The following is a 25,034-nucleotide window of genomic DNA, read 5'->3' as shown; positions in this document are numbered from 1 at the left end:
GTGACAGCATGAGCCAGGAGGAGAGGGAGAAATAGGCTCCTCACTGAGCAGGGAGTGCAACGTGGGGCTGGATCACAGGACCCTGGGATCATGACCCAGGCTGAAGGCAGAGGCCCAACCGACTGAGCCACCCAGGTGCCCCCAAATTTTCCATTCTTAAGTACACTAACACTTTAATTTTCTGAATTCCTCAGAAAATGAGTCATTCTAGACAGGTCTCTGGATAAGGTGAGTTTAAGCCCATGATAGGGGAAAAGAAACATTTTGTATGAAGCTACTTCTGTTACAAAAGGATTTCTCTTTCTAACTGTATACCGGCCAGAATTAGCTTTAAACAGTTTTTTATTGGATACGGGGAAGATGACTCTGGTTTATCATTGTTTTGTCACGGATTGGTTCTGGCAGTACCAGAGTCTCAGCGTCAGTCTTTCAACAGCTGTAGGGCACCATTTGGGAGAGGTTCTGCAATCCTATAATGAACAGCAGGGGTTTTGGGGACAGGCTTGGGTTCCAGTCCCATCCCTCCTGTATGTAGGTGTGTGATCTTTGTCAAACAACTAAATTTCATTTTCTTCATTTGCAAAGTGGAGAATTAGAGTCCTAATACTTCATTGAATATGAGGATTATGTGAATTAACACATGGGAATCCCTTAGCACAGCACTTAGCTCATAGAAAACTCTTAAGTATAAGCTGTTATGTTAATGTTGTCACTCTTTCTTCTACAGCAACAAGAACAATGCTCCAGGCAGCTAGGACTCTTGTTCTTGTTGTTATGTCTACTATTTATTTGTTTTCCTCTTCCTGACATTGATAGATATATATGTATTAGAGCTTTTTCCATTTTCTATTTCTAACAAAGGGGTTATTTGTTTCTTTTTATCTGAATGTTGTCAGCTTAGAGAATGGAAGAACCTGTGAGCCATGGTGTAAGTAAAACTTAAGTGTGCTTACAGGCAAATATGTTTCAAGCACATCAGGAAGACTTAAGGTAAATGTACTCTTTGCATATTTAAGGTAGAAAAATTTTCCATTTGGTTACAGAATTTCCTGCACTAAGGAGAACGGGTTAAAATAGAAGCAGATGTCTTTGGTCTGTTTATTTCAAGAAGGGAGAAATGCTTCCTTTCCTTGCAGGTGTCATTGAAATATTGACCATCATTTCTTCTAGGAGACTGAATTTAACTTGCTTTAGGCCTTCAAAAGTGTATACAATTCCTAGCTTTTAATTCTTTATTGTAGGGAATCACAGCAATTTCTGTTGTTAATGACATACATATCCAGTTATTCCTGTTAAAGAAATTGATTCCTTCTGGTCCTCTTCTCTGTTACTTATTTGTGATGGTAGAGGGTGGGGGATGTGGGGAAGGTGGGGGAATATGGTAGCCCTCAGTCCTGGAGTATATGCTTTGGTCTTCTCTTGCTGATGGAGGTGGCATAGTAGCTACCTTTTCCTTCCTATGTTCCATTTTGTGGCTTTTAGTTGCCATTGCAGTTTCTTGGCAAATATTGGACTGGAGAAAGGTGATTGATCTTTTTTTCATATACCCTGTTTTCTCCCACAGCAGTAAGTTCTGGGTACAGTAAGAAAATACAATTCTTTAACTAGGCTAGTCTACCTTCCAGCAGGAATATGAATAATAACTAACATATGTAATTACTGTGTAATGTCATTGTCCTAATTATGTTACATACTAATTTAATCTTGAACAAGTCTTTGAGCTTTGTATTGCAATTTTTTAACAGGAGAAGAGCTAAGATTGACACAGATTTAGTAACTTATCTGTGGCCTGTCCATACAGTATGTAACCTAGCTTGGAGTAGAATTCAGCTCTTAGAGAGTCACATTTTTAATTAAATTAAAAAAATTCTTTTTAACTTCTATTACAAAAAATGTGAAAAAAACTAGTAGAATATATTGAACACTCTGCATACATTTCACGTATATTTATGATTATAAGTTAATAATGTGTTACCATGCTTGCTTTATCAGATTTGCTCCTGAAAGTGGTTTTTTTTTTTTTTTTTTTTTAGATTTCATTTATTTATTTGTAGACACACAGAGAGGCAGAGACACAGGCAGAGGGAGAAGCAGGCTCCATGCAAGGAGCCTGATGTGGGACTCGATCCAAGGTCTCCAGGATCATGCCCCGGGCCAAAGACAGGCGCTAAACCGCTGAGCCACCCAGGCTGCCCGCTCCTGAAAATTTTAAAACAAGTCCTATAAAGCATGACATTACTTATGTCCGTATGCTTTTTTTTTTTTTTTTTTGTCATTATGCATCTTTAAAAAGTAAGGGGGCATTTTCGTATATAACTACACTCCACTGTTCACATATTTCATTTAGTTATTCCTCTTAACTTGGCTTTTGAATGTTGAACATTCAACATTCTTCTCCCCTCCTTCTCTTTTTCCATACCATTGGGCTTTTGAAAAGACTGGGTCCTGTGATTCCCAAATTCTTAGCCATGATACCTTTCTGCTTTCTGAGGGACCAAGCAAGGGAAGGGAAGTGGAGAGCAGAGGGCAAGTGAGTGGGAATCCTCCAAGGTGTACGAAATGCACCAGACTGTGGCTTGAATTCTTTGAATGGGAGACCTAGGCTGGAAGTTGAACAAAAAAACTACCTGCAGACAGAATTTGACACTTTAATCACCTATTTCCAAACAAACCAAACCCCCACAAAACAGTATTTTCTTCTTACCTTTCTCTTGTTAGGATATGAACTATTGTTGCTATTAAAGTTTGTTTAGATATGCAAACAATAATATAATTATGCCAGAACATAATTATGCAAAAAAATAATTTCAGACATTGCAAAAATTACTTTTTATTCCCCTTTCATTCAGCTGGCATTTACTGAGTCTTTACTCTTTTCACAATTCTTCTGGGGCTTTGTAAGAATATTCTGTTCACAGCAAGTTTATAACTCAGTAGGGGATAGAGCTTCTGTGAAACAAAATACTTTACCATTTAAGTTGGAGTGTGCAGGTACTTCTGGTCAGGGCAAGTGAAACATGCCTGGGAGATGGTGAAAGGAGAGGGACCATTGCCATTCAAGTGCATATGGCAGTGGGAAGAGGTGATATTTGAGGGATCCAAAGAAGCAGAATTTGACACTTAAGGCACTTTGGGTGGGCTGAAGAAAGTAAACAAAAGTGTAGAACTGAGGGCTGCCTGGATGGCTCAGTCGGTTGGGCGTCTCCCTTTGGCTCCTCAGGTCATGATTCCAGGGTCCTGAGATCTAGTCACATATCTGACTCCCCACTGAGACTGCCACTCACCCTGCTTATGCTCACTCTCTCTCTCTCTGTCAAATAAATAAATAATGTATTTTTTAAAAAAAGTGTAGATCTGAGAAAGCACAGGGAATAGAAGTTGTGTGTCAGTGTGTTCCAATGCCCTTAGATTAAGGAAGTGTCTTTCTAAAAAGACCTACGTTACATTTTACTTCCCCGTCTCTTATGTTTTTGTAACTATCCACTTTCACCCTTGGGAATATTAACGATAGACATGCATTGGTTTGCATGGGTCCCACAGCCACTATAGGCAGAAAGCATCATTTTACTTTCTGATATTATGGTTATGATAATTTTGGTTTTCTAAAATTTGCTGTAGCTTTGTTTTTGCAACTAGTTCTTCTGTCACATGGCCTTTTGTTGCTCAGGTTCAGCCATTCCATGGGATGTGTCACACTACATTTTCCTAAAGGCTATAGATAATATAGTTTTCACAATGTTTACTCCAGAATCAGTGTAACAAAGCAATCCCATTGTGTTTATTGTTAAGTTCTGTCCTAACCCTTGCTAATGGAGTCTCTTCATGATACTTCTAAAATAATTCTTTTCCTTCAAAGAAGCAATTTAAAAATAGGATGTGAAGAAGCATTTTCACTTAAGGCATTTAACAGTTCTGACACCTCTTAACTTAAGACATTTCTGATCTCTTCTTAATGACTTCTATATGAAAATTGGCTTCTTCATGAAGACCTATTATACACCTTTCTTTTGAATAACAATGTTATTACTAGACAGTTTTTTGATTCTGGTTGCAGCAAGCCTAGTTAAGATGAAGTTTAAGTTATGGGCCCAGTTTATTTTCTATGATGTTAATTTTCTTATTTTTTAATAATTTGGTGACGTGATAGACTTGCGGGGAGGAGGGTGTAGACAACGTTGAGTGATAATAGCAACTGACACATATTGGGTCCCTACTCTGGGTTGGTAGAGTGCCAAACGCTTTATGTATGCTAGTTCAAATTCTTAAAGGAGTAGTGGCAGATGAGACTAAGATGGATGTTTGGGCCTGTTCAGAGGAGGTTTGGAATGCCAGCCTGGTGAATTAAGGTTTTCTTATCTCACTCATTATAGAAATTTGTTTTACTAAATGATGACAATATCTAGATGTTAATAAGAAGGGTAGAAATGGCTTTATTTTTGCCTTCTTGAGTTTCTAAGACTTTGTTGTAATAATCTGAGGATGTTGATAGCTGGCTCTACTGAAAGTAAGGGTAAGATCTGGCCTTAGGCAGACACAAGTGTGAAGTTAATGTCCAGTGACATAGCCTGCATGGTCAGCCAGAACAAGAGGTTTGGCTTAGAGCTATACTGGTATAGCAGTCATCTCAATGTCAGCTCTTACTCCAATTAGGTCTTTGCAAAAATTTTTGCAGTTAGAGCCATTCTTTGACAGCTAAATCTCTCTATGTGTGCATTTGTTAAATAGATGTGTTTTTTGGTATATGATCCAATTGAAGGAATATGAATGAATGCATCCATTTATGTCTCTCCTATAGCCAGCAAATTTTAAAAATGTAACCATCAGAGGCCAAAATAAAAGAAATGTCATCTCTCTCTCCCCTTCCTGGCCCTTTCTCCTTTGAATGTTACCTTACCGTTCATTTACCAAATATTTTTTATTGCCAACTAGTTCATGCTCTTTGGGGGCCTGTAAAAGGAACCAAACATTTCCATTCACTCATCTTGAGCCACTCCATTCCCAATGTCTATTTTCTCTTAGCCTTTGTGTTAACTTCTTCTGCTTCAGTCATCTCTGTTGTCCCATCCCTCCTTAAGCTCTCTGTTTCCTTATTCTGATTATTACTTGTTCTTCCAGGTCTGATTAAATCATGGTGGGGGATTTGGCATCTTTAAAAACTGTGAGAAACTTCCATTATATATAACGGGTATCTGTCTTTAAGTTGCTTTCTTGTTCAGTCACAAACGAGTCGACTTTTTGGACATAATCTTCTTTAATGAAGCTAGCTCTCTTTGTCAAATGAGAATTAAAAAGTGATTTACAAATAGAACCACAGGTGTGTCAAACATTTATTGACTAAAACATGTGGAATCCTTTGTTAGGATTGTTGAGGGTATGTTTAACAATAGAATGTAATTGCTGAACTCTAGGCATCTCCTTCTGATAAGCCGATAATTTATTGGGGTGTAAGACTTACTGTATAAGCTAACTATTATGTATGACAAGATGTGGGAAATTCTGTAATTTAAATATAATCAAGAATGTCTTGACAAGTCAGGAAAGACAAATTAATTCCACTTGGAAAGATGAGAGAAAGGTTTCATGGAAAGCATGGCATAATAGTAGGCAGAGACAGGAGCAAGGTAGTCTATTCTGGGTACGTGGTGCAGTATATGAGCAAAGGTGTGAATATAGAGTTCATTCAGAGTCCCTAAAATGGCGAGTTTTAGTGGATAGGAACATTTAGATAGAAGGAGGTATGAACTGGGCAAAGAGGTGGGGCCAAAAAAGTACAATTCTAAGATCATTGGACTTTATTTTAGGCATTGAAAAATTTAAAAGATTTTATTTGATAGTGTGCATGGCCGCCAGCTCACAGGGGGATGTGTACATGGGAGAGGCAGAGGCAGAGGCAGAGAGGGAGAAACAGGCTCCTCACTGAGCAGGAACCCTGAGGTGGGCTTGATCCCAGGACCCCAAGGTCATGACCTGAGTTTAAGGCAGACCCTTAACCAACTGAGGCATCTAGGAGCCCTGAGGCAGTGAAAATTTTTAGACAAGGGGGTGACATGAACAGACCTGTGTTTTAGCTGGATAACTTGGGAAGTAGCGAGAAGAATGGATCAGACGCAACAGTGAGGATCAAATTGAATTTAAGTTGGGAAGCAAGACGAATAGATTTGAAAGCATGGATATGGATTGGTGTCCATGGGTGGATGAACAGATAAAACATGGGGCATCTTTTTCTGTATTTCTTTGTGTATCTGTGCCTATGTATCTTCCCTTCTTTTCCTAAAAAGTACCTAAATTCTAGTACTTTTCCTTCCTATAACTTTTTTCCCCACAAGATAACAAAATAAAAAGAAGCTACTTTTATTTATTTATTTTTAATGCGAGTGGTTTTAGCTAGAAATGTAGAGCAGAGTTACTGAGCAGGCATAAACAAGCAAACAGGTTTTCAGTATACATTGTCAACTAGACACATCACTTTTTTGCCAATTTGATCTTTAGATATGGAAAGCACTTTTTTGCCATTGACAAAAAGTTTTTCAGACTTCATTCCTTGTTTCACTGGTACTGAGCCACCTGCAGTAGCTCTCAATTTGTAGGAGAGAAATGGTCACATTTATGAAGTTTTACCAGCAGAAATTATGCAAATAATTTTCATGTGAGATATTGCTTAGTTCCATAAACATGTATTGAGTATTTGTTATTTTTAAAAAATAAAATAGAATCATGAGAGGAAAGTTGAAAGTTACTGGCTGGAGCACCTGGGTAGCTCAGTAGTTGAGCATCTGCCTTTGGCTCACAGGTCATGATCCCAGGGTCCTGGGATCGAGTCCTGCATAAGGCTCCCTGTAAGGATCCCGCTTCTCCCTCTGCCTATGTCTCTGCCTCTCTCTCTCTCTCTCTCTGTGTCTCTCATGAATAAATATCTTTAAAAAAAAAGTTACTGGCACACTGAGAAATCCAGGAAATGTTTGAGTTCCTTTAATACTTTTTTCTTTCTCTCCTAAACTTTCATGTAATTAAATACGTGAACAAATGTGTATTATATGGATGAATAGAAATGAATGCTCTTCACACTGAATCATCCCTAGGAGCTTAAAAAAATTCATGTTTTAGCAGTTTAATAATCTCATGTTATCTAATACCAGTAATAGTAATAGGGTAGTATCTCAGATTAAGGAATAGGTTTTAATGATAAATTATTTTTTATGACTACAGAATTAGCACATGCTCACTATATTCTATCTGTAAGGTAACAAAATTGTAGTTTGGTATACTAAGGTGGGTTATTTTAAAGGCTAGAAAGAAAATTTTGGCATTTGTGTTTAGAATTTTATTCTTCTATCAAGGCTTAGATTTTGCATCTTGTCTGTTGAGTCTTTTATTAGCTAAGAAAAGATACGAAAAAGACTTTCATTATTATTTTTCATCCTTTAAGGTTAACCTACAACCTGTTTTTCCAACTTGCAGGGGAAGATTGAATGCTTATGTGCTTCCCTTAACCTCAACTCCCCTCTACCACTCTTCCCCCTACCCTCCCATTTTTAGATTTTGGTTTTGTTACTGTTACTTTGTGCCTTAGTAACAAGGATGATCCTCATATATGGTAAGGATAAAATTGTGTTATGGTAATTAGGGTATTTGTAATACCTTGCTATCAAATTTTCTGTAGAAGAGTTTTCAGTGCAGTTCAAGATTGTCTTCAAGTTGTTTAAAGGCCAAAAAGTGCTCTGTTGCCTGGAGGAATGTTTATAGGTATTGATATATTTCACCTTACCTTTTAGAATGGTTATTTTCAGCAAGGGTAGCAGTAGCAGTAAAGCAATTCCATTCCATATTTTATTGCCATTGATAAAAATGACTCATAATGTGAAGAGTCTGATAGGATACAACTATCTGGTATATCTCTTAGATATAACTATCTGGTATGTCTCTTAAGTTTCAAAGTCAGCATTATACCTATGCCATGAAGAAAACTGAGATGATAGATCTAATATAATGTTACCAAAAATTAGACAAGTGTAATGAAGTGAGGTACTGTTTTTTGGTGTGTGAATGATAAATGATAATTTGAGCTTCTGAAATAAAGCTGTTCTTTACATTTATAATAGGAAAAGCAAAAAAGTTGTTTCTGTTAAGTTCTTTAGCTGACTACCTTTAACTTCATTTTTGTCAGAACCTAACTATGGTACATACACTGCTTAACCACTCTTTCTTCTATAGTATAAGCTTTCTAAATAAGCACAGATTGCACTGATTTGTTGAGTAGTTAAATGTTGTTTAGTTAAATGGATATATGTTTTATCATCTCTAGGTATGGGCCCAGGGTTATAATTATTCTTATATCTCCAGTAATACCTTCTTGCACATAGTAGGCTTACTATAAGTATTTGAGAGGTAGGCATCTTTGTTGTAATAGATCTTTTGATACCTTTTGTCTATACCTAGACTACTGCTGTTTTTCTTGGACTTGGGCTATTTAGAGAATTTTATCAAAATTTAAAGTAATTTTTTTGTTAGCAAAATTTTAAGCCTTTCTTGTCACGAATAGGAAAGAATTCAATTTTTCTTTGTTTTGTTTAGCTATTGTGGAAAACTTGGAATAGGCTGCTAACACACATTACTATTGTGTGGGGAATTTTAAAACTTTTTTTTTCTCAACAGGATTAGGCTAATAAAGTATTTGAAGCAGTTACTCAGGAGTTACTATATGCCATTTATTTTGAAAACCATGTAGCAGCAGGAGAGAGCATGGAATCTCTGGACTGGAAGGAACCTTTAAAGGTGAGATAGGCCAAGCATTCAACTGCCCTCCCTGGGGCAGTTGAAATCCACAAAATCCATCCTAGGTTATTTTTCAGTGAGTGACAAGGAAATTGTATGTACACTACCGTGTCCCTTCCTCAAGGATATATAGTGATGTGTTAAATGTTAAATGTCAGGATTCCTTGTTAAGGGGATTTCTATTTGCTATTTATATCTATCTTTGATCAGCATTGCCTTGTCTAACAATATACCAGTAGATATAGATAAATTAAACTTAACTGCCATGCCTTCTGGAGAGCTTTTGTTTTCTACGAGTTTGGCTATCTTGTTTGGTATCAGACAGATAATAATTTCTTGATCTGATGAATGTGATGTTGATAAGTCAATTTATTTAAATGGCCATATGAAGATAATGGGATCATAATATGAAGTTAGTGTACTGACAACAGAGACATGTGCCCTGCAATGCTATTTTGTTAGATACACAGAACATGGAATTACCTTTGTAAATAGTATGGAGATGAATTAGATGGAGCATCCACAGGGCAGAAATATCACAGTGATGCTGTGAAGTGCAACTTGAAGCAGTTTAGCACAAGTGAGGTGTTAATGATTAGCAAATAATCTGTTAGATTTATTAGTACACTAAGTCAGAGTATTTATGTGCACAGACTACCACAGTCTTTCATGGAACATTTACTCTCTGCTGGAGATAGTTCTAGGTACCTTTAGATATTATCTCAGTTAATCTTTAAAAGCTTCTCCGTGTAGTAGTTGGAGCCATACAGAATATACATTCATAGTGGCTGTTAATTCATAGTGGAAGGTATAGTAGATGAGCTATTAGTTATATTAGCCAAATTGATTAACCATTAACATGGAGAATTGAGAATTTATATTTTAGTCCTCAGACCAAACTCAGTGTCATAATCACTCAGAATTTCAAAGAAGGAATCTGAAATGATTCTTAGAATTGGACTGTTGGGAGCCAAGTTCTTTGGGACAGTGGAGGGTAGGAGAAGGGGTATTTTCATGGACCAACTTTGCTTTTTCACACTGGATGAGGATGTGGCCTTGTTGATGCTAAATTTGATCTGGGAATCGAAAGTTTATTGTCAAAAATTCCTGTAATGGAATCATGGTGTGAGTACTCCCAAATGATACGTTAAACCATTGGGACAGTGGAATAGCAGGAATCTCTCAGCTCAGTTGGGAGCTTTCCTTGTGTGAGGCACATGGAAGGAAAAGCCAAGGAAAGATAAACTGCATATGTGCCTATTCTGTGGCCCCATATAGTCACCTGGCTTTTATTAAGTTCTATAGCATTGGCTAAATAATTGGGAATTTGAACGAAGTGTTTGTGTATGTCTTAACTAATTCTTAACTTGTTTTTATGAAGGTACAAATTGCTATGATTTTCTTTTTGCTTGGAAATAAGGGTTCATATACTTTATATGGTTTAGGATTTGTAACTTTAATATATCCCATTTATGAACATGAACAAAACTCATCAGGGCCTAGCCCTCTCTAGAGACGTGAACAGAAAGTAAATATTATCCGTTACTCTTCTCACCTTGCCCTGCAGTTGTTTGCTTGTTTTCATAGCAGTATATAGCAAGCACGGCAGTTATAAATCTATCTTAGACCAGAAAAAATCAATTAATGCACAATTTAATGGACATATTTTAGAAGAAAGGGGTAGCAGAGAAAAATAAGGGATGTGAGTCAACTCCCAAGAAATGTGGATTATAAAGTAGTATGAGCTGTTATGGACAACCTGGGAACCTAACTTAGGAGTTTCACATTGTGTCTGTAGGAGAACAAAGTTGTAAATTCCAGGTCAGTGATTTACAAATCAAAGTTTGAAACACAAACCCATTTTTTTTTTTTAAGATTTTATTTATTTATTCATGAGAGAGACACACAGAGGAGCAAAGATGCACAGGCAGAGGGAGAAGCAGGCTCCCGAGCAGGGAACCTGATGTAGGACTGGATCATGGGACTCTGGGATCATGCCTGAGGCAAAGACAGAGGCTCAACTGCTGAGCCAGCCACCCAGGCGTCCTAACACAAACCCATTTGTAACTGAGATCTTTCTAAGCCAACTTTCAGGAAATAGAGGCATGCCTCAGTTTCCATGGTTTTGGTGATCGCTATTTCTTCTCAGTTAATTTGTGATCAAGAAATAATTTTGTGTTTTATTTCACTTGTTATGTACATATAATGTGGCATGATTTTTTCTGTGTACACTGATGTAGCAAATTAGCAATGTCCTCATTTAGTTTCACCCCAAGGAAGGAAGAAAAATATTCAGCATTTGTTAAATTCTAAAATTTCTCTTCATGCTCCTTGCCCTGCCCTCCTTCACTGCCCGCCAAGAACAACAAAACAGTAGAAAGCAAAGCAAAAACAAGAACCTTTTTCAAGCAATTTTGTAGCTTTGAAACCTGTATGAGTATGTGAAAAAATACTACCACATATTATAGTTAAGTTACAGTGGTGGCTTTTTCACGTGTGTGTTAAGTTTGGATATTTTCTAAGTCACTTTTACTAAGATTAAATATAATACTGATCATCCTGACGAAGGACAGGTGAGAATTTTGGAGGCATACTATATTCTGACAGTTTCTTGAGGTTCATTATTATTTGTATCTCTTGCTCAAATGTTTACTCTATGTAAACAGTAAAGAAAATAGATTAAAACTGAGCATTTCATAATCAGTGTTTAGCTACTGGTATAGTACAGAATTAAGCAGTCAACACCAATTTTAGAGTCATTCGGTGGAGAACAAACCTCTAATTCTTTCTATCTCTGGAGCCAGTAGTGCCTGAACCCACAAAGCTTGTCAGTAGATAAGATAAAATACAGCAGGCAATTTTGAATTCACCTGTTTGAGTATAAGGAAGAGCGTGACTGCTTATAATTCTAATACTTTAAAGATACTGTAAAAATGGTGCTTATTTAAAAAAAATAATTCTAGCATACTATGATGGCACTGTAATACATTTGACTTAAATTCACATTACTTTGAAATGTATGTTTTATAAAAGTGTCATTTCATTTTTATACACGTGAATTGTGCATGCTTGAACTTAAAAAGCAATAAATGAATAGTAATCTTGAACTTTTTATTTATTTACTTATTTTATTTTTAAAAAGATTTTTTTTTTTTTTTTTTTTTTTTATTAGAGACAGAGAGAGAGAGGCAGAGAGGCAGATACACAGGCAGAGGGAGAAGCAGGCTCCATGCAAGGATCCCGATGCGGGACTCGATCTCGCGTCTCCCGGATCAGGCCCTGGGCTGAAGGCGGTGCTAAACTGCTGAGCCACCCGGGCTGCCCAATCTTGAACTTTTTATGAAAGAGATTGTATTTATTTGAGAGAGAGCAAGCATGTGAATGAGAGGAGGAACTGAGGGAGAAGAACAAGCAGACTCAGAGCTGAGCATAGAGCCTGATGCAGGGCCTGATGCCACAATCCTGAGATTCATGACAGCCCAAATCAAGAGGTGGATGTTCAGCCAACTGAGCCACTCAGGTGCCCCTTGAACTTTTAATATAATTTATTGTCTTGAATTATAAGGAGCTATAAAACCATTGTTACATGCTTGTTTGATAGTAGGAGTCATTTACTGACAGACGTTTGCCTGCCACTGCTTACTAGGCACTTTTTAAGGCATTGGAAGTACACATAGTGAAGTACACATAGTACACATTGTGAAGAAAACATAGTAAAATGTTGCTTGTTGTGGATTTTAAGTTCTAGTAGGGGAGATAGTAAAGAAGTAAACATATAAAATATAAAGTATGTTAGATACTGATTAGTGTTAGGGGGAAAAATGAAGCCATGAAGGAATTTGAAGTAGAGCGGTCATAGAAAGCCTCATGGATGAAGTCTCTCCATTTGAGCAGAGACCTGAAGGAGATTTGGGAAGAAAACGATGTGGACAGATATCTGTCAGAAGAGAGTGTTAGGAAGAGAAAACAGCAAATGCAAAGGCACTTGAGGTGGATGGTGCCTGTTGGTCTGATGAAGAACTACTAGTATGTCTGGTTGGAGTGAGCATGGGGAAGAGTAGTAAAGTGAAGTTGGGGTACAGTGAGTCTGAATATTATTCACAGAAGGTGCTGAAGACAGTGTACAGGCCTTTCTCTGAGTTGGGAAGGCACTGAAGAGTTCGGAGCAGAGGAATAAGTTGACCTTTTTTTTTTTTTAACAGAATCTCTAGCTATGATGTGGAGAGTAGATAGATTGGGGGCAGGATGGGGAAGGCAAACACAGAAACAGGGAAACTGTTGTAATGATCTGGGTGAACACGAGTTGTGGCACGGACCATGGTGGCTGTGGTGAAGATGGTGAGAAGTGGTCATGTGATAGATAAAATTGTGAAGGAGGAGCTGACAACTTGGGTGTGAAATGTGAGAGTGCAAGGAGAAAGCAAAAATTTGAATACATTTATAGGAAATTGCCAATTCCATTTTGATATTGCTCAATTATTTTATTATAGAAATAACTTGAAAAATATGGATACAAAGATAATGTTATTTTAATGTTTTATTATTGTATTTTCAGTTCCTTTTGCACATTTTATATGTGAGGCTATTTGTGTAATCCCATTTATGGATCAGGTTTCTATATATGAGAATATAAAAAATCAATTTCAGGATTATAATACAGTGTACTGCTGCTGCCACCTAATGTTTATAGCTCTTCATTTATATAATTACACTAACTGGTTATGCATAGCTTTAATATTGGTTTGAAACAGAATGTTAACAGATTGAGGTTTATTTAATTGAATTTATATTAGGTTCCTTTTATGGACAGTTAATATGATAATTGAATTATCTAGAAATGAGGTTATAGATTGAAAATTAATTTTATTGGCACCTTGATCTTTGTATTGAATTCAGTTCAAGTAATATTTATTTGTTGTGCTCAGCCCTGTTGTGTCTCTGCCCTTCCTCATGATGATTATGGTCTAATGGGGATAGATTTTCAAAAATAAACAAATAATGACATAATTAGCAGTTGAGAGAACCAGACAGGATAACAGATATACAGATTTTGTGGATAAAGAACTTGTAGTCAAACAAGGCAGATAAACATTTAAAAGTAATGAGATTAAATGCGAGGGCTATATCATTTTAGCCACTTTTCCTGTTGCTAAGGAATAATGCTAGCTAGAAACTTCTCTGAAACAACATGTTGCAAGAATAGTGTTAGTGATGTGATAGTTTTTCAAGGCAGTGCTGCTTTGGTTTTCTGCTGCTGCATGAGAGGCAGTTAATTTTAGCGATGACTACTTGTTATTGAAGGTTATGGTATTAGACCACTTTTAGTAATTGTTTGCTTTTCCTGGGTCCTTTTTTGTGATTAGGTGAGGATGTGATGGCTTGCTATCTCAAATGTGCCCTTTTCCAGGTGCCTGCTATATTATACTTTGTATTTCATGAGAGATGAAATAGTTTTTTGTTTACATGCATATGGAAGGTTCACTCATTTGTTAGTATAAAACTAGAGAACTACAGATGTTGCTAGGAGAAATAAGAACATTGTTAATGAACCCTGAAGATGGATTTAATAGACACTTACTGAGTATGCAGTGAGTGGGTCCCAAGGAATGTTCTGAGGCACTGGGGATATAGCCTTGAAACAAAGTAAGAGAATCTTTGCCTTCATTAAGCTTATATTCATTCTAGTGGGCCATGGGAGACAGATAATAAATGTATAACTATATAGTATGTCAGGTGATGGTAAAAATGCTCTAGAGGAAAATAAAGCAGGATAACAAGGATAGAGTATGCTGGAAAGGGGAAGGGATACACTTTGTGCTCTCTTTATGCAAATTTTCCTTTTTATGATAACTTTGTTCCTAGATAAATTATTAAAAAGAAAGTATACTTAAAATTGTTCTAAAGGTCCCTTCTGCGTTAGAAACTAGAACAGTTTGCATCCATGTATTCATCTTGTAAATACTCAGCAAGCGTATTACCTTGTGCCAGGTAATGTATGAAGTAAAAGGGATAAAAGACATGTTTTCTACCCTTAAGGAATTTAAAATCAAATTGGGAAAATATTAAAAAAAAACCCACTTTATTGTAACTGTAGGAGAGTCATTTATCTTTTTTCTTAAAAGAAAGTGAGTATAATGAAACATTTTAGCTTTGACTTTAGATGACAAACTGTTTCACTTATGAACTGAGACCCCTTGGTGGGATTATAATGCTGACCACTGAAAAGCAGTATTTTCTCTAGAGATTGTGATCTCCTTCTTTGAAAAAAGGAGGATCTACATTGTGATGCATTATTTCCTGCTGAGTATAATTTAGAAAACCTACCAAGTTTTCATCAGTCATTTTTGAATCACCTTTATCTTTTAGTTTATGCAATCAGTAAGCTGTAGGACACTATATAAAGTTTTCAAACTTTGAAATGTTGGGAAATATGCTCTATGATGTTCTTAATTCATAGGGCCTTAGGTTAGTGGGAAAGCTTGGCATAGCATTGCATTTCCGTTTTTCTGATGAGATCCTGGGGTCTCATCTACAGCCCTGTCTTTTCTTGACTCTTGTTACCACTAAGGTGGTAATGGTAGATTCAGAGAATACAGGAATATTTCTCAACTATATATGGTTTTGTGATATCCTCCATTAACCAAATGTCCTAATTGCTCTGAATTTCAGCAGTTTTAGTAAATAGGCATTTAAGGGTGGTTTGATTGGAAAACACTGGTTCTATCCTTTTTTTTTCTCAGATAGTAAAGCAAATATCTTATGGCAGAGGTTTTAGTTATCTTAAAATACCTTGAGCTGTAATACCTTAGAATTATTGGTTAAACAAAATAGAACAAGAAAAAAGCTAAAGAATAAAGCTTTCACATCTTTCACTGCTAGCTAATAACCTTCGTTTGGAATTTTCTGGTAGGTCACAATATGGCAGATGTCTTTTGAGGAATTATGACTTAACCCAGGTCAGACATGTGATAATTGAGCTCCCCAGATTTATCCTGATAGCTAAAGACAAATGTCTGGTATGGGAAGACAGTGGTTTAACTCACCACCCACCTCACTGAATCATAAAACTCTTAAGACTAGAAGCAACCAGTAAAAAGACTGTAGGTTTGGGAGAGTTCCAGCTTGGCCTCTGCAGCTCTTACAGAATAGAGCATTGAGAGAGAATTCCAGGGACCACCCAAGAGATCTTTGGTTCTTTCACTTTCTTTACAGTCTTTCCCCTGCCAGCCTTCCAGGTTATTACCCTTGTATTCTCCATCTAGCCTCTAATACCTAACACCATCAACAAACTCTGATGTGTTTAAAAAAAAAAAGAAAAAAGAAAAAAAATCCTTAAAAATCATCGACATTATCATAGTGTTCTAAATCTAGGCTGATTAAATACCTGTAGAATTGGGACTGTGTTTTATAAAATTCATTTTGTGGAGTAATTAGGTCATTTTAGATTTTAACAACATAACGTCTAAATAATGGCTTATTTTTATTTATGTCTGTAGAAAAGTGTGGCAACCAACATGTATTTGGGAGTTACCATAATCTTTAGGTAAGGAAGAGCTATATAAGGTGGTTTGTATTCTCAAGTATCTAGGTGGAGGCAGAATAGCATTGGGTGTAGTGTTTCTTGATCTTCAGCATATATAAGAAGGTACATGGGAAGCTTATTAATAGATTTTCAAGCCTATTTCTCTGTGATTTTAATGTAATTCGGGGTACCTGTGGATTTCCACCTAACTTTCACATCCCCTCTGATTCAGATATGAGGTTTCAAAGTCCCATGCTTTGATTAACACTAGTGTTACAAAATAGACCACACTTTTTGAATTTCAGCTCATTTGTTAGCTTAGTGGCCTTGAGAAAATTACATAATTCCTGTGACCTCATTTTCTTTATCTGTAAAATGGAGATTGTTATGGAGAGCGAATTTTGTTCTTGGAACAGATATGATCACTCAGCAAAGGAAAGCTTCTGCCATTGCCGGCATTCATCACCCCGCTGCCACCACCACAACTGTCAGGTTATCATCAGCTGTCTTAGCGACAGGAATGCACAAAATAGCTAGCAGTGTCAGGCAGCATGCCTAGGAATGGTGTCAACAGTATCTGGGAGTTTAGAGGTATGCACAGGAATTTGGGCTGGAATGATCTGGGATATTCATGAAGAGAGATGATACCTGAATTAGACTTTGAAGAATAACAAAGATTTAGCCAAAGTGAAGACAAAGTTGGTAGGAGAAGACTATTCCTCAAAACAGAATTATTTCAAAATAACTTACTTTTGGTTACTAAAGTTTTACTCTTGATGGTTCACCTTGGTTATCTTCTGATTTGCTAACTTAAAATAATAATGACATACATAGGTCATCTGGGATCTTAAGTTTAGTCTGGAAAATAAAATGTTGGTGAAAATGTGCATATAATATGTGTTACATGGTGTGAAAGTGAATTTATATTTGCCGTTGTTAATGGAAACACTTTATTATGATTTGAGGGAGTTGGACACCACTAATTTGGAATAAATACCTATGCTTCTAGCATATGTAATTATAAAACTGAAACAGGGCAGCCTGGATGTGGATGGCTCAATGGTTTAGTGCTTACCTTCAGTCCAGGGTGTGATCCTGGAGCCCCGGGATCCAGCTCCGGGATCAAATCCCACATCGGGCTCCCTGCATGGAGCCTGCTTCTCCCTCTGCCTGTGTCTGCCTCTCTCTCTCTCTCTCTCTCTCTCATGAATAAATAAATAAAATCTTAAAAAAAAAAAAACTGAAACAATTTTATAGGTTAAATGTCACTGTCAAAACTATATAACCAAAAATGCAGATAAACAGCACAGTATTTTATGCTACCTGATATTTACTTGAATGTAACTTTCTGCTCCTGGCAAGAATTTGATACTGTCTGCTTGGAAACAGATCTGCTAAATTTCGGCTGGTCTTTTCTACTGGGGAAGGTATGATGACTCAGTTCTTCCACTACTTCCGCGTTTGAACTGCTGTAAAACTTCCCTTTGCACAGCTTTCTGCAACTTTGCTTGGCCCTCATTTGGCATGAATGCAGCATATATAGGCCAAGTCTGTGTTCTTTTCTCTTTAGTCCTTGATGGGGGAACACACATGTAGATAGAGGCTTGTGCGCTGAAATTGTGTGGTGGCATTCAGTTAGGAGGCAGTTATTCTGATGATCCTAAAAAAGCATTAATTTAAAAAGATTACTTAACTTTATGAAAATACAAGATAATTTATATTTGTGTTGTGGAGAGCTTAAGTAGAGACTCAATTTGAAAAACACTGAGTCTCTGAATGGGTAGATCTAAAGGAACCATAGCATTTAGTTCAGTTTCCTCATTTAACATCTAGAACCACACTGCTGCCAAAGAGATCTTTGAAAAATTGTCCTACTTAAAGCCTTACAGCAGTTTCCTTGTACATTGAAAATAATTTCTAAATAACTCATGAAAGTGCATCAAACTCTGAATCATGTGTCTAGCCTTTGCCATTTGAGTTATCTCCTATACTTCCAGCCTCCTTCATGCTTTAAGGACTTGTACCTGCTGTTCTCCCTTTTTGGCCAGCTTTTTCCTCATGTCCTAATGAGCCTGGCTGTTTGATAGCATGAGGTCTTAGAACAAATGCTGCCTCCTTACAGTGGTCTTCCCCTTATCATTTGCTTCACTTATCCATTACTGTGTAATAGACCACACCAAACTTGGTAGTGTAAATGATAACTATTTTATTATACTCACATATTCTTTAGGTCAGTAACTTAGATGGGTATAGTAGCACCATGATGTCTGAGGACTGAGCGGGGTAAATTCCTACAGTTGAATGGCTGAGTGCTAGAATCATCTGGAGTCTTCTTTACTCTTCTCTTTGACTCCAGGCTGAGGATAGCCCAAGGGCTGGGTTCAGCTGGGATTGTTGAATTGAGTCCCTGCTAGTCGATTTTCCATGTTGCTTGGGTTTCCTTTCAGTAGTAGACTTAATACCATGAACAAGGTAGAAGCCTTGTATAACTGAACCTTAGAGCGTACATGGCTTCACTTTCACCATGCTTATTTGGTTGATAACATTCACAAATCCTCCTAGCTTAGAGGGGAAGATATGATACAGACCCTACCTCTCACTCTCACTGTGGGAGGACTATCAAGAATTTAGGATCATGTTTTAAAACTGCCATATTATCTTACATGAAGTAGCATCTCAACCCCTATGTCCTTTAGCCTTTATAGCAGTAGTTGTTCATAGCATTTAATATGGATTGGAATAATTTGATAGAAATTGTTATTTTTATCTGCCTCTTCCAGCTAAAATGAAAGTTTTGTAAAAACAGGGACACATCTGCTTTGTTCACTGATGAATTTTTAGCCCCTGGAGCACTGCTTAGCACATCATAGCCACTCAGTAAACACTTGCAGAATGGATAAATACATGAACTAAAGGCCACATAGCAAGTTTTTGTTAGATCCGAGACCAACATCCTAGTATCCTGTTACAGCATAATATTTCTAATAAAATTTCCTATATTAATATGTAATTGTAAATTATAAATTTGCATTTTATTTCACTGAGTCTCTTTGTTTATTTTGTGCTGAGTAATGAAATCATTTACCTTTACAGTGCAGTCTTTCCACTGTCAATATACATTTCCATCTTAATTATTTGTTACCCAGTAATAGATCATCCAGATTGTGTTACAGCAAAACTAGTATGAGGTACTTTAGTGGTTTTGTTTTAGTGAAAGAGGCACTGAATCTACTCTACCTGTGACAGGGTTGCACTGGATGAGCTACTTAGTGGCAAAAAACAACTATTTTATTAGTCCATGGACTCTGTGGGTCAGAACTTCAGACACAGCAGAGACTGTTTGTGCTCCAGGATGTATGTCTCAGGGCTCCTCTGGAAAGACTCCAAGACTGTGAGTAACTCTGTGGCTAGGAAATTGTATTCTTTAGAATATGTCTTACTCATACAGCTGGTGGTTGATGCTGGCTGTTGGCAGGGACCTCAGCTGAGATTGTGGATTTGAACAACCACATGTGGCCTTTCCATGTGAATTGGGTTCCCTCAGAACCTGATGGTTGGAGTGTTCCAAGAAGCAAGGTGTGGAGACTGTCAGTTTTTGAAACTTTGAACCTGGAGATGGCATAGCGTCACACTGGCCAAATTTTGTTTGTTAAGGCAGTCATAGAGAGCTAACTAGATTCAAGGGAGAGGATATACATCCTGCCACTTGATAGGAAGAGTGACAAGGTCATAATATAAAGAGAACATGTAGGATGGGATATGTTGTGGCAGCCATCTTTGGAAAATGAACTGTGTCAAAGGGGATGAACTAGGGCCTACAGAGCTTGTCTGTCTATAGAGACATCTAATTAGACCAATCACTGTGATCACAGAAGCTCTTAAGGCCAGTTTTTGAGCCCAGTATTAATTGTAGTACCAATTTGAGCTACTCATGTTGCATCTAACTCTTCGCCACACATAGGCAATTTTCAGATTGTTAGAAGTTCCTATTTCTACTCTTGTTTAGATTGAACCTGTGCATTAGGAGTCCTACAGGCAGGAGGAGAGGGGAGGCCAGGATTGGGCTTTTGGCATTTTTGAATGACAGGATGCATATTGCAGGATAAAGTGCTAGGTTTTATGCATGTTCCTTGGAATTTGAAAATAAAGGCTGCTCATGTGATAAAGAAGAGAGAAGTATAGGAAGAAGAATAAACATTTTGGGGCCTGCCAGATATTGGTTCTGGTTTTGTTCAGTGGTCCTAATGGCCTCTTCTAGTTGGGGGAAATTTTGCTCTTTCACCTGTTTTTTTCTGTCCAATTACCAAGGATTCTTGTGTTTGTATCTTTATTATTGTCATTAGTAAATGAAATTTACTCATGGTTTTCAAGAACTTCTAGTTTTATTTTTTCCTAATCAAAGAATTGTAACTGCTGTATATACTAATTGAGTTCATCCTTTCCTCCCCACCTTACTCCCCTGCTCCAGTCTGTTTTTTCTTCCTCTCTTTAAGATCTACCTTTTAACTCAGGATTGGCAAGAATTGAAAATATAAAAAGAGCAGGCAGAGAAATGAGAAAACCACATTTCCATGAACAAATAGCATACTTAATTTGATTATAGGACATTAATTACAAGTGCTAATATTGTTAGAGTATCCTAAAACAGTTTATTAAAAGAAATCTTGTAATTTAGATTTAGAAAGTAGCATTACATTAGAGTTGCTTCAAAAATGGCCAATAACTTAAGTAAATTTGGTAGGACCCAGAGATGACAAGTAAAATAACATGACCATACTTAAAATGGTACTGAGATTTCTAAAATGTGATTGCATTGGTATTTTGAGTGCATATAGGCACACACACTTATATGTACATGCATAAATATGAAAAAAAAATTTTAACTGGAACCTAAAACCTAGAGAGTTTCATCTCTAAGCATCTGTTAAAGTTGACAGTTCTGTAAATCAGTGCCCAGCATAATGCAGTTTATTTGATGGGGATTTGTTAAGGAAGCATCATCAGTCTCATTTGTACTCCATAATATAGAAAAGCTATGAATATTTTTCTGACTTGCAGAGGGAATTAGCACACTTCTTATGTTTGTTAACAGAAGTTGCCTCTCCAGTTTCCTTTACAATTGGTGAACAATTAATTCACTGAATCTTTAGATGGCCATTCCTCTTTTTAGTAATATGTGCTTAACTGGTCCACACTATATAGATTATATTTGATTATTTTGTATAAAATTTCCTTAAATAAACATTCCTTTTCCTTATAGTCTTTCCCTGTCCTCCAAAATAAACATTAGAATTGGAAGATTACAATTCCTGACTGTCTCTGTCAGTGATTCTCAACTAAGGTTGTGTGGGGGGATAAGGATGGGGATTTTTTCCCCCAGGGGACATTTGGCAATGTTTGGATATATTTTTTGGTTGTCACCACTAAGGGTAGGGTCCTACTGGCATCTAATTGGGTAGAGGCCAGGGATGCTACTAACCTCCTTTTATGCACAAGACAGCTCCCCTACAACAAAGAATTATTTCACCCAAAATGTCGATATTGACAGGTTGTGTAATTTGAAAACCAAGCCCATAATGGCTGTTGTACATATTTGTTTCTAGTTAACCTGGTCATGAAACCATCATAAGACCTTTGAGCAATACGTATTTGTTGTGTGTTTTTAAGTAAAAAATGCCACCTTAAAGATAAACATTTCCTTTGCTGTTTTTCTATTTAGTTCTTAGCTTGCCCAGTTTTAAATTTATTTTTTTTGAGAGTAGTATAGATACTTGCAGAGAGCTTATATTATACAATAATCCACGTATATTCAACACCTACAGACTGTCAAAGGACTGCATGCAGCTACTTACTGAATGCCAGGATTGCTTGCATTGTCTGTTGTAGGACTTCTGTAGTCACTAAATTATCAGTCCCCATACAGTACATCACAGGAAGTTGGCAGATACAATGATCCATCTGTTATCACACCCATCAAGTGCATTGGCTCACAGGGAAGCGGCTGCAGATTGGAGCTCAGTGTGTGAGAGAAGTAGTGAGATTCCAAGATGCTTATCATTCTTTCCAGAAAGTCCTTTCTGGCCTTTTGACGAGCTTGACTTGCTCATTTCTAAAACTGACTTTCAGTTTTTGATATCATTCCTTTTCATTAATATTTCCAGAAAAACTGGACATGTTATCAAAGATTTATTTCTCTGAGAATGAGATTTCAGAATATCATCTCCCTTTTTCCCCAGGGAAATTCTTGGTCAGATTGTCATAGAAAATGAGCAGTGGAAAATTGAAACTGCACAATCTGGAGTTTTATTTTTAAAATAGTTGTTCTTAACCTGAACCAAAGTAGAGCTAGTATAAAACATTTTTTTTGTGTTATTCCAATGTGGCCAAGAATTTTTTTTTTTAAACATACATAAGTATGATCACCTTCAAAGGAAGAGGTTGTGATTTCCATAATTACTAAGAAATGTGTAGGCAGTTTCTTGTGAGTTTAAGAAACCTGTTTGTTTCCTGGAAAATCATGGATATTTATGATAGCAAGATCATTTCTAGTCTCTGAGATCTTTTAGACAAAACCATTGATGCTGTGCTTAATGGTGCTTTCAAGTTTTGGTGACTACCCTGGAGGTAAATGGGCATGTGCTGATGCTTCCTATCTTGTGAATAGTCTTATTTATGCAGACTTTCTCCCTTGGCAAGGCATAATGTCTGGTTTGGGGCAGCAAAAATCCACTTCCAGATTACTGTCTGTGCATTATATGTCTTTGACTTAATTTAAGTTCACCTTCAAAAGGGCAAAATGGTTAGGGAAAAAAATTAAACAGGACAGCATATGCCTAATTGAAAATTAGAAGGGGCCTTGCCTTTTCCAGACTGAAGGATACAAAATGAATATGAATAGTGAATAGTCTAGTCAGTTTAAAAGAACCATTGTGTTTCAGTTTCTTCACTATTCACCTTCAGTTTTAAGCATCTTTGCTGAAAATGGAATTTTTAATAATCTGGCTCAGAATATAAATATAATATTTGGGTTATTCTGAAATAGATAAAATATGTCATGTAAATATTGTCTCTCAAATTGAGAATTTATTGATTTTCATATGTTTGTTACACTTGATTAAAAACACAAACTCACTTTTAGAAAATTTTGAGAAATGATCACAGAAATTTGATGTCCGTGAATAAGCCAGAGATAGTTGAGAATCTGGGGGGAAAGAATCATACAAAACACTAAAATGTACACAGAAATGATTCTACAGTAGTTTTCTGCAAAAAAAAAAAAAAAAAAAAAAAATTTTTTTTTTTTTTTTTTTTTTTTTCATTTTTCTTCCCCTGGCCCCAAGAGAAAAAATAAAAGGTTCTCCTGGGTCTTTGTTGATAATGGCTTTAGATAATTACATAGGGACTTTGGCTCTTCTGCACCTAATAGAATGGACTAAGTACTACATTTATTATACATACAATTATATCAATATATAAAACAAATATAACAATTTAATGTCACTCTGTTACTATGTAACTTTGTTATTCCAAATTTGATGAACATGACAGATAATCATAGAAGTTAGAGGACATTGTGAATTCTTAGTGAAAGAGGCCTCGTCAGTAATAATAGTAATAACCTATAAGTTGATAACTAGAATCATTTATGCCTAGAAAAGACAAAGAGCTCTTTTTCTAAATGTTGCTTATTAGGATAGAAGTTTTATAATTTAGAACTGTCTGACTTTAACACACAAAACTGGTCGATTCACTAGTAACTGCTTTAAATTGTGATAGTTTACTGTCATTATTTTAAAGTGTTTTAATTTAATATAATTTTCCTGATTTTACCCTCAAGAATCCTTCTCTCTTAGTCATTATAATCTTGCTAATTATCATAGGTTGAAATAAGATCTTATTTTCATCACATCTTTTATCTATACATGTTTCTATAGAAATGTTTTTGTGCTTTAATTATGACCCTGTTAAGTTTCTATGGAAACAATAAAATCACAACTGAGAATATGTACAATGTTCCATAAACCATAAGTAGGAAAAAAGGTAAGTCTTCTATAGAAGGGTCTGTTTTGCTATTTTATAGTGTCAAAATTCTTAGACTCATACCTAATACCATGCTGCCTTGTCATGTATAATACTCATGTTTGAAAAGTTGAGTAACATTAAGTTGTCTTTGGATAGTAGTTTGCCTTTTGCTCCACTTTGAATGTTTTTCTTGAGGTCACCGTGATTTTCTTTGTGGAACGTCCTGTGCAGTATGGTAAGCACCCAAGTATTGACATTGCCCTTGCTTGCATGGAGGTGGCATTCTTGTGTGTGAGTGAAGAGATGGCCAGTAAATAAATGAAGAGCTTCTCATGGTCATGTGGTACAAAGAAGCTGATGAGAAAAAGCAAGTGGCTAGGAAAGGGGTACTTCAGATACAGGAGTAATAAGGAAAAGCAGCTGGGAGGAGATGACCTTAGAGTTGAGACCTGAGAATACTCCAGCCACACAGACACTGGGGAAAGTCAGGGCAAAGACCTTGAGCTTGAGCTCACCTTGTTGGAGAAAGAGACAGAGAGGGCCAGTGCTGTTAAAACTGGAAAACCAGTAGGAGGTAGAAGAGATCACGGGAAATGTGATCAGATGGGACCTTGCAGCAGGTCATGGGAAGGACCTTAAACATGTTATTAATGCCACATGAAGCCTTTGGAGTAGGATTTTCAGCATTAGAATGCTATGGCTTGATTTAAGTCTAGAG

At 36.7% G+C, this 25,034-nt stretch overlaps 1 protein-coding gene across 5 annotated transcripts in view; it reads left to right on the top strand.

Moving 5' to 3' along the window:
* MED13L (mediator complex subunit 13L) overlaps positions 1-25,034 on the top strand; it is a 295,303-nt gene that overhangs the window by 107,957 nt on the left and 162,312 nt on the right. The window contains exon 1 of one of the 5 annotated variants that reach the window (XM_038575208.1): positions 9,761-9,897. The exons of the other annotated variants lie outside the window; for them this stretch is intronic. Within the exon in view, the coding sequence (XP_038431136.1) occupies positions 9,885-9,897 (13 nt within the window). The 5' untranslated portion in view covers positions 9,761-9,884. Of the gene's footprint in view, positions 1-9,760; positions 9,898-25,034 lie in introns of those variants that run through there. 5 annotated transcript variants of the gene reach the window in all.

The sequence above is a fragment of the Canis lupus genome, chromosome 26, assembly GCF_011100685.1.
Source record: "Canis lupus familiaris isolate Mischka breed German Shepherd chromosome 26, alternate assembly UU_Cfam_GSD_1.0, whole genome shotgun sequence".
In the NCBI taxonomy this organism is placed as follows: domain Eukaryota; kingdom Metazoa; phylum Chordata; class Mammalia; order Carnivora; family Canidae; genus Canis; species Canis lupus.
This window is presented reverse-complemented; position numbering and strand designations above follow the sequence as displayed.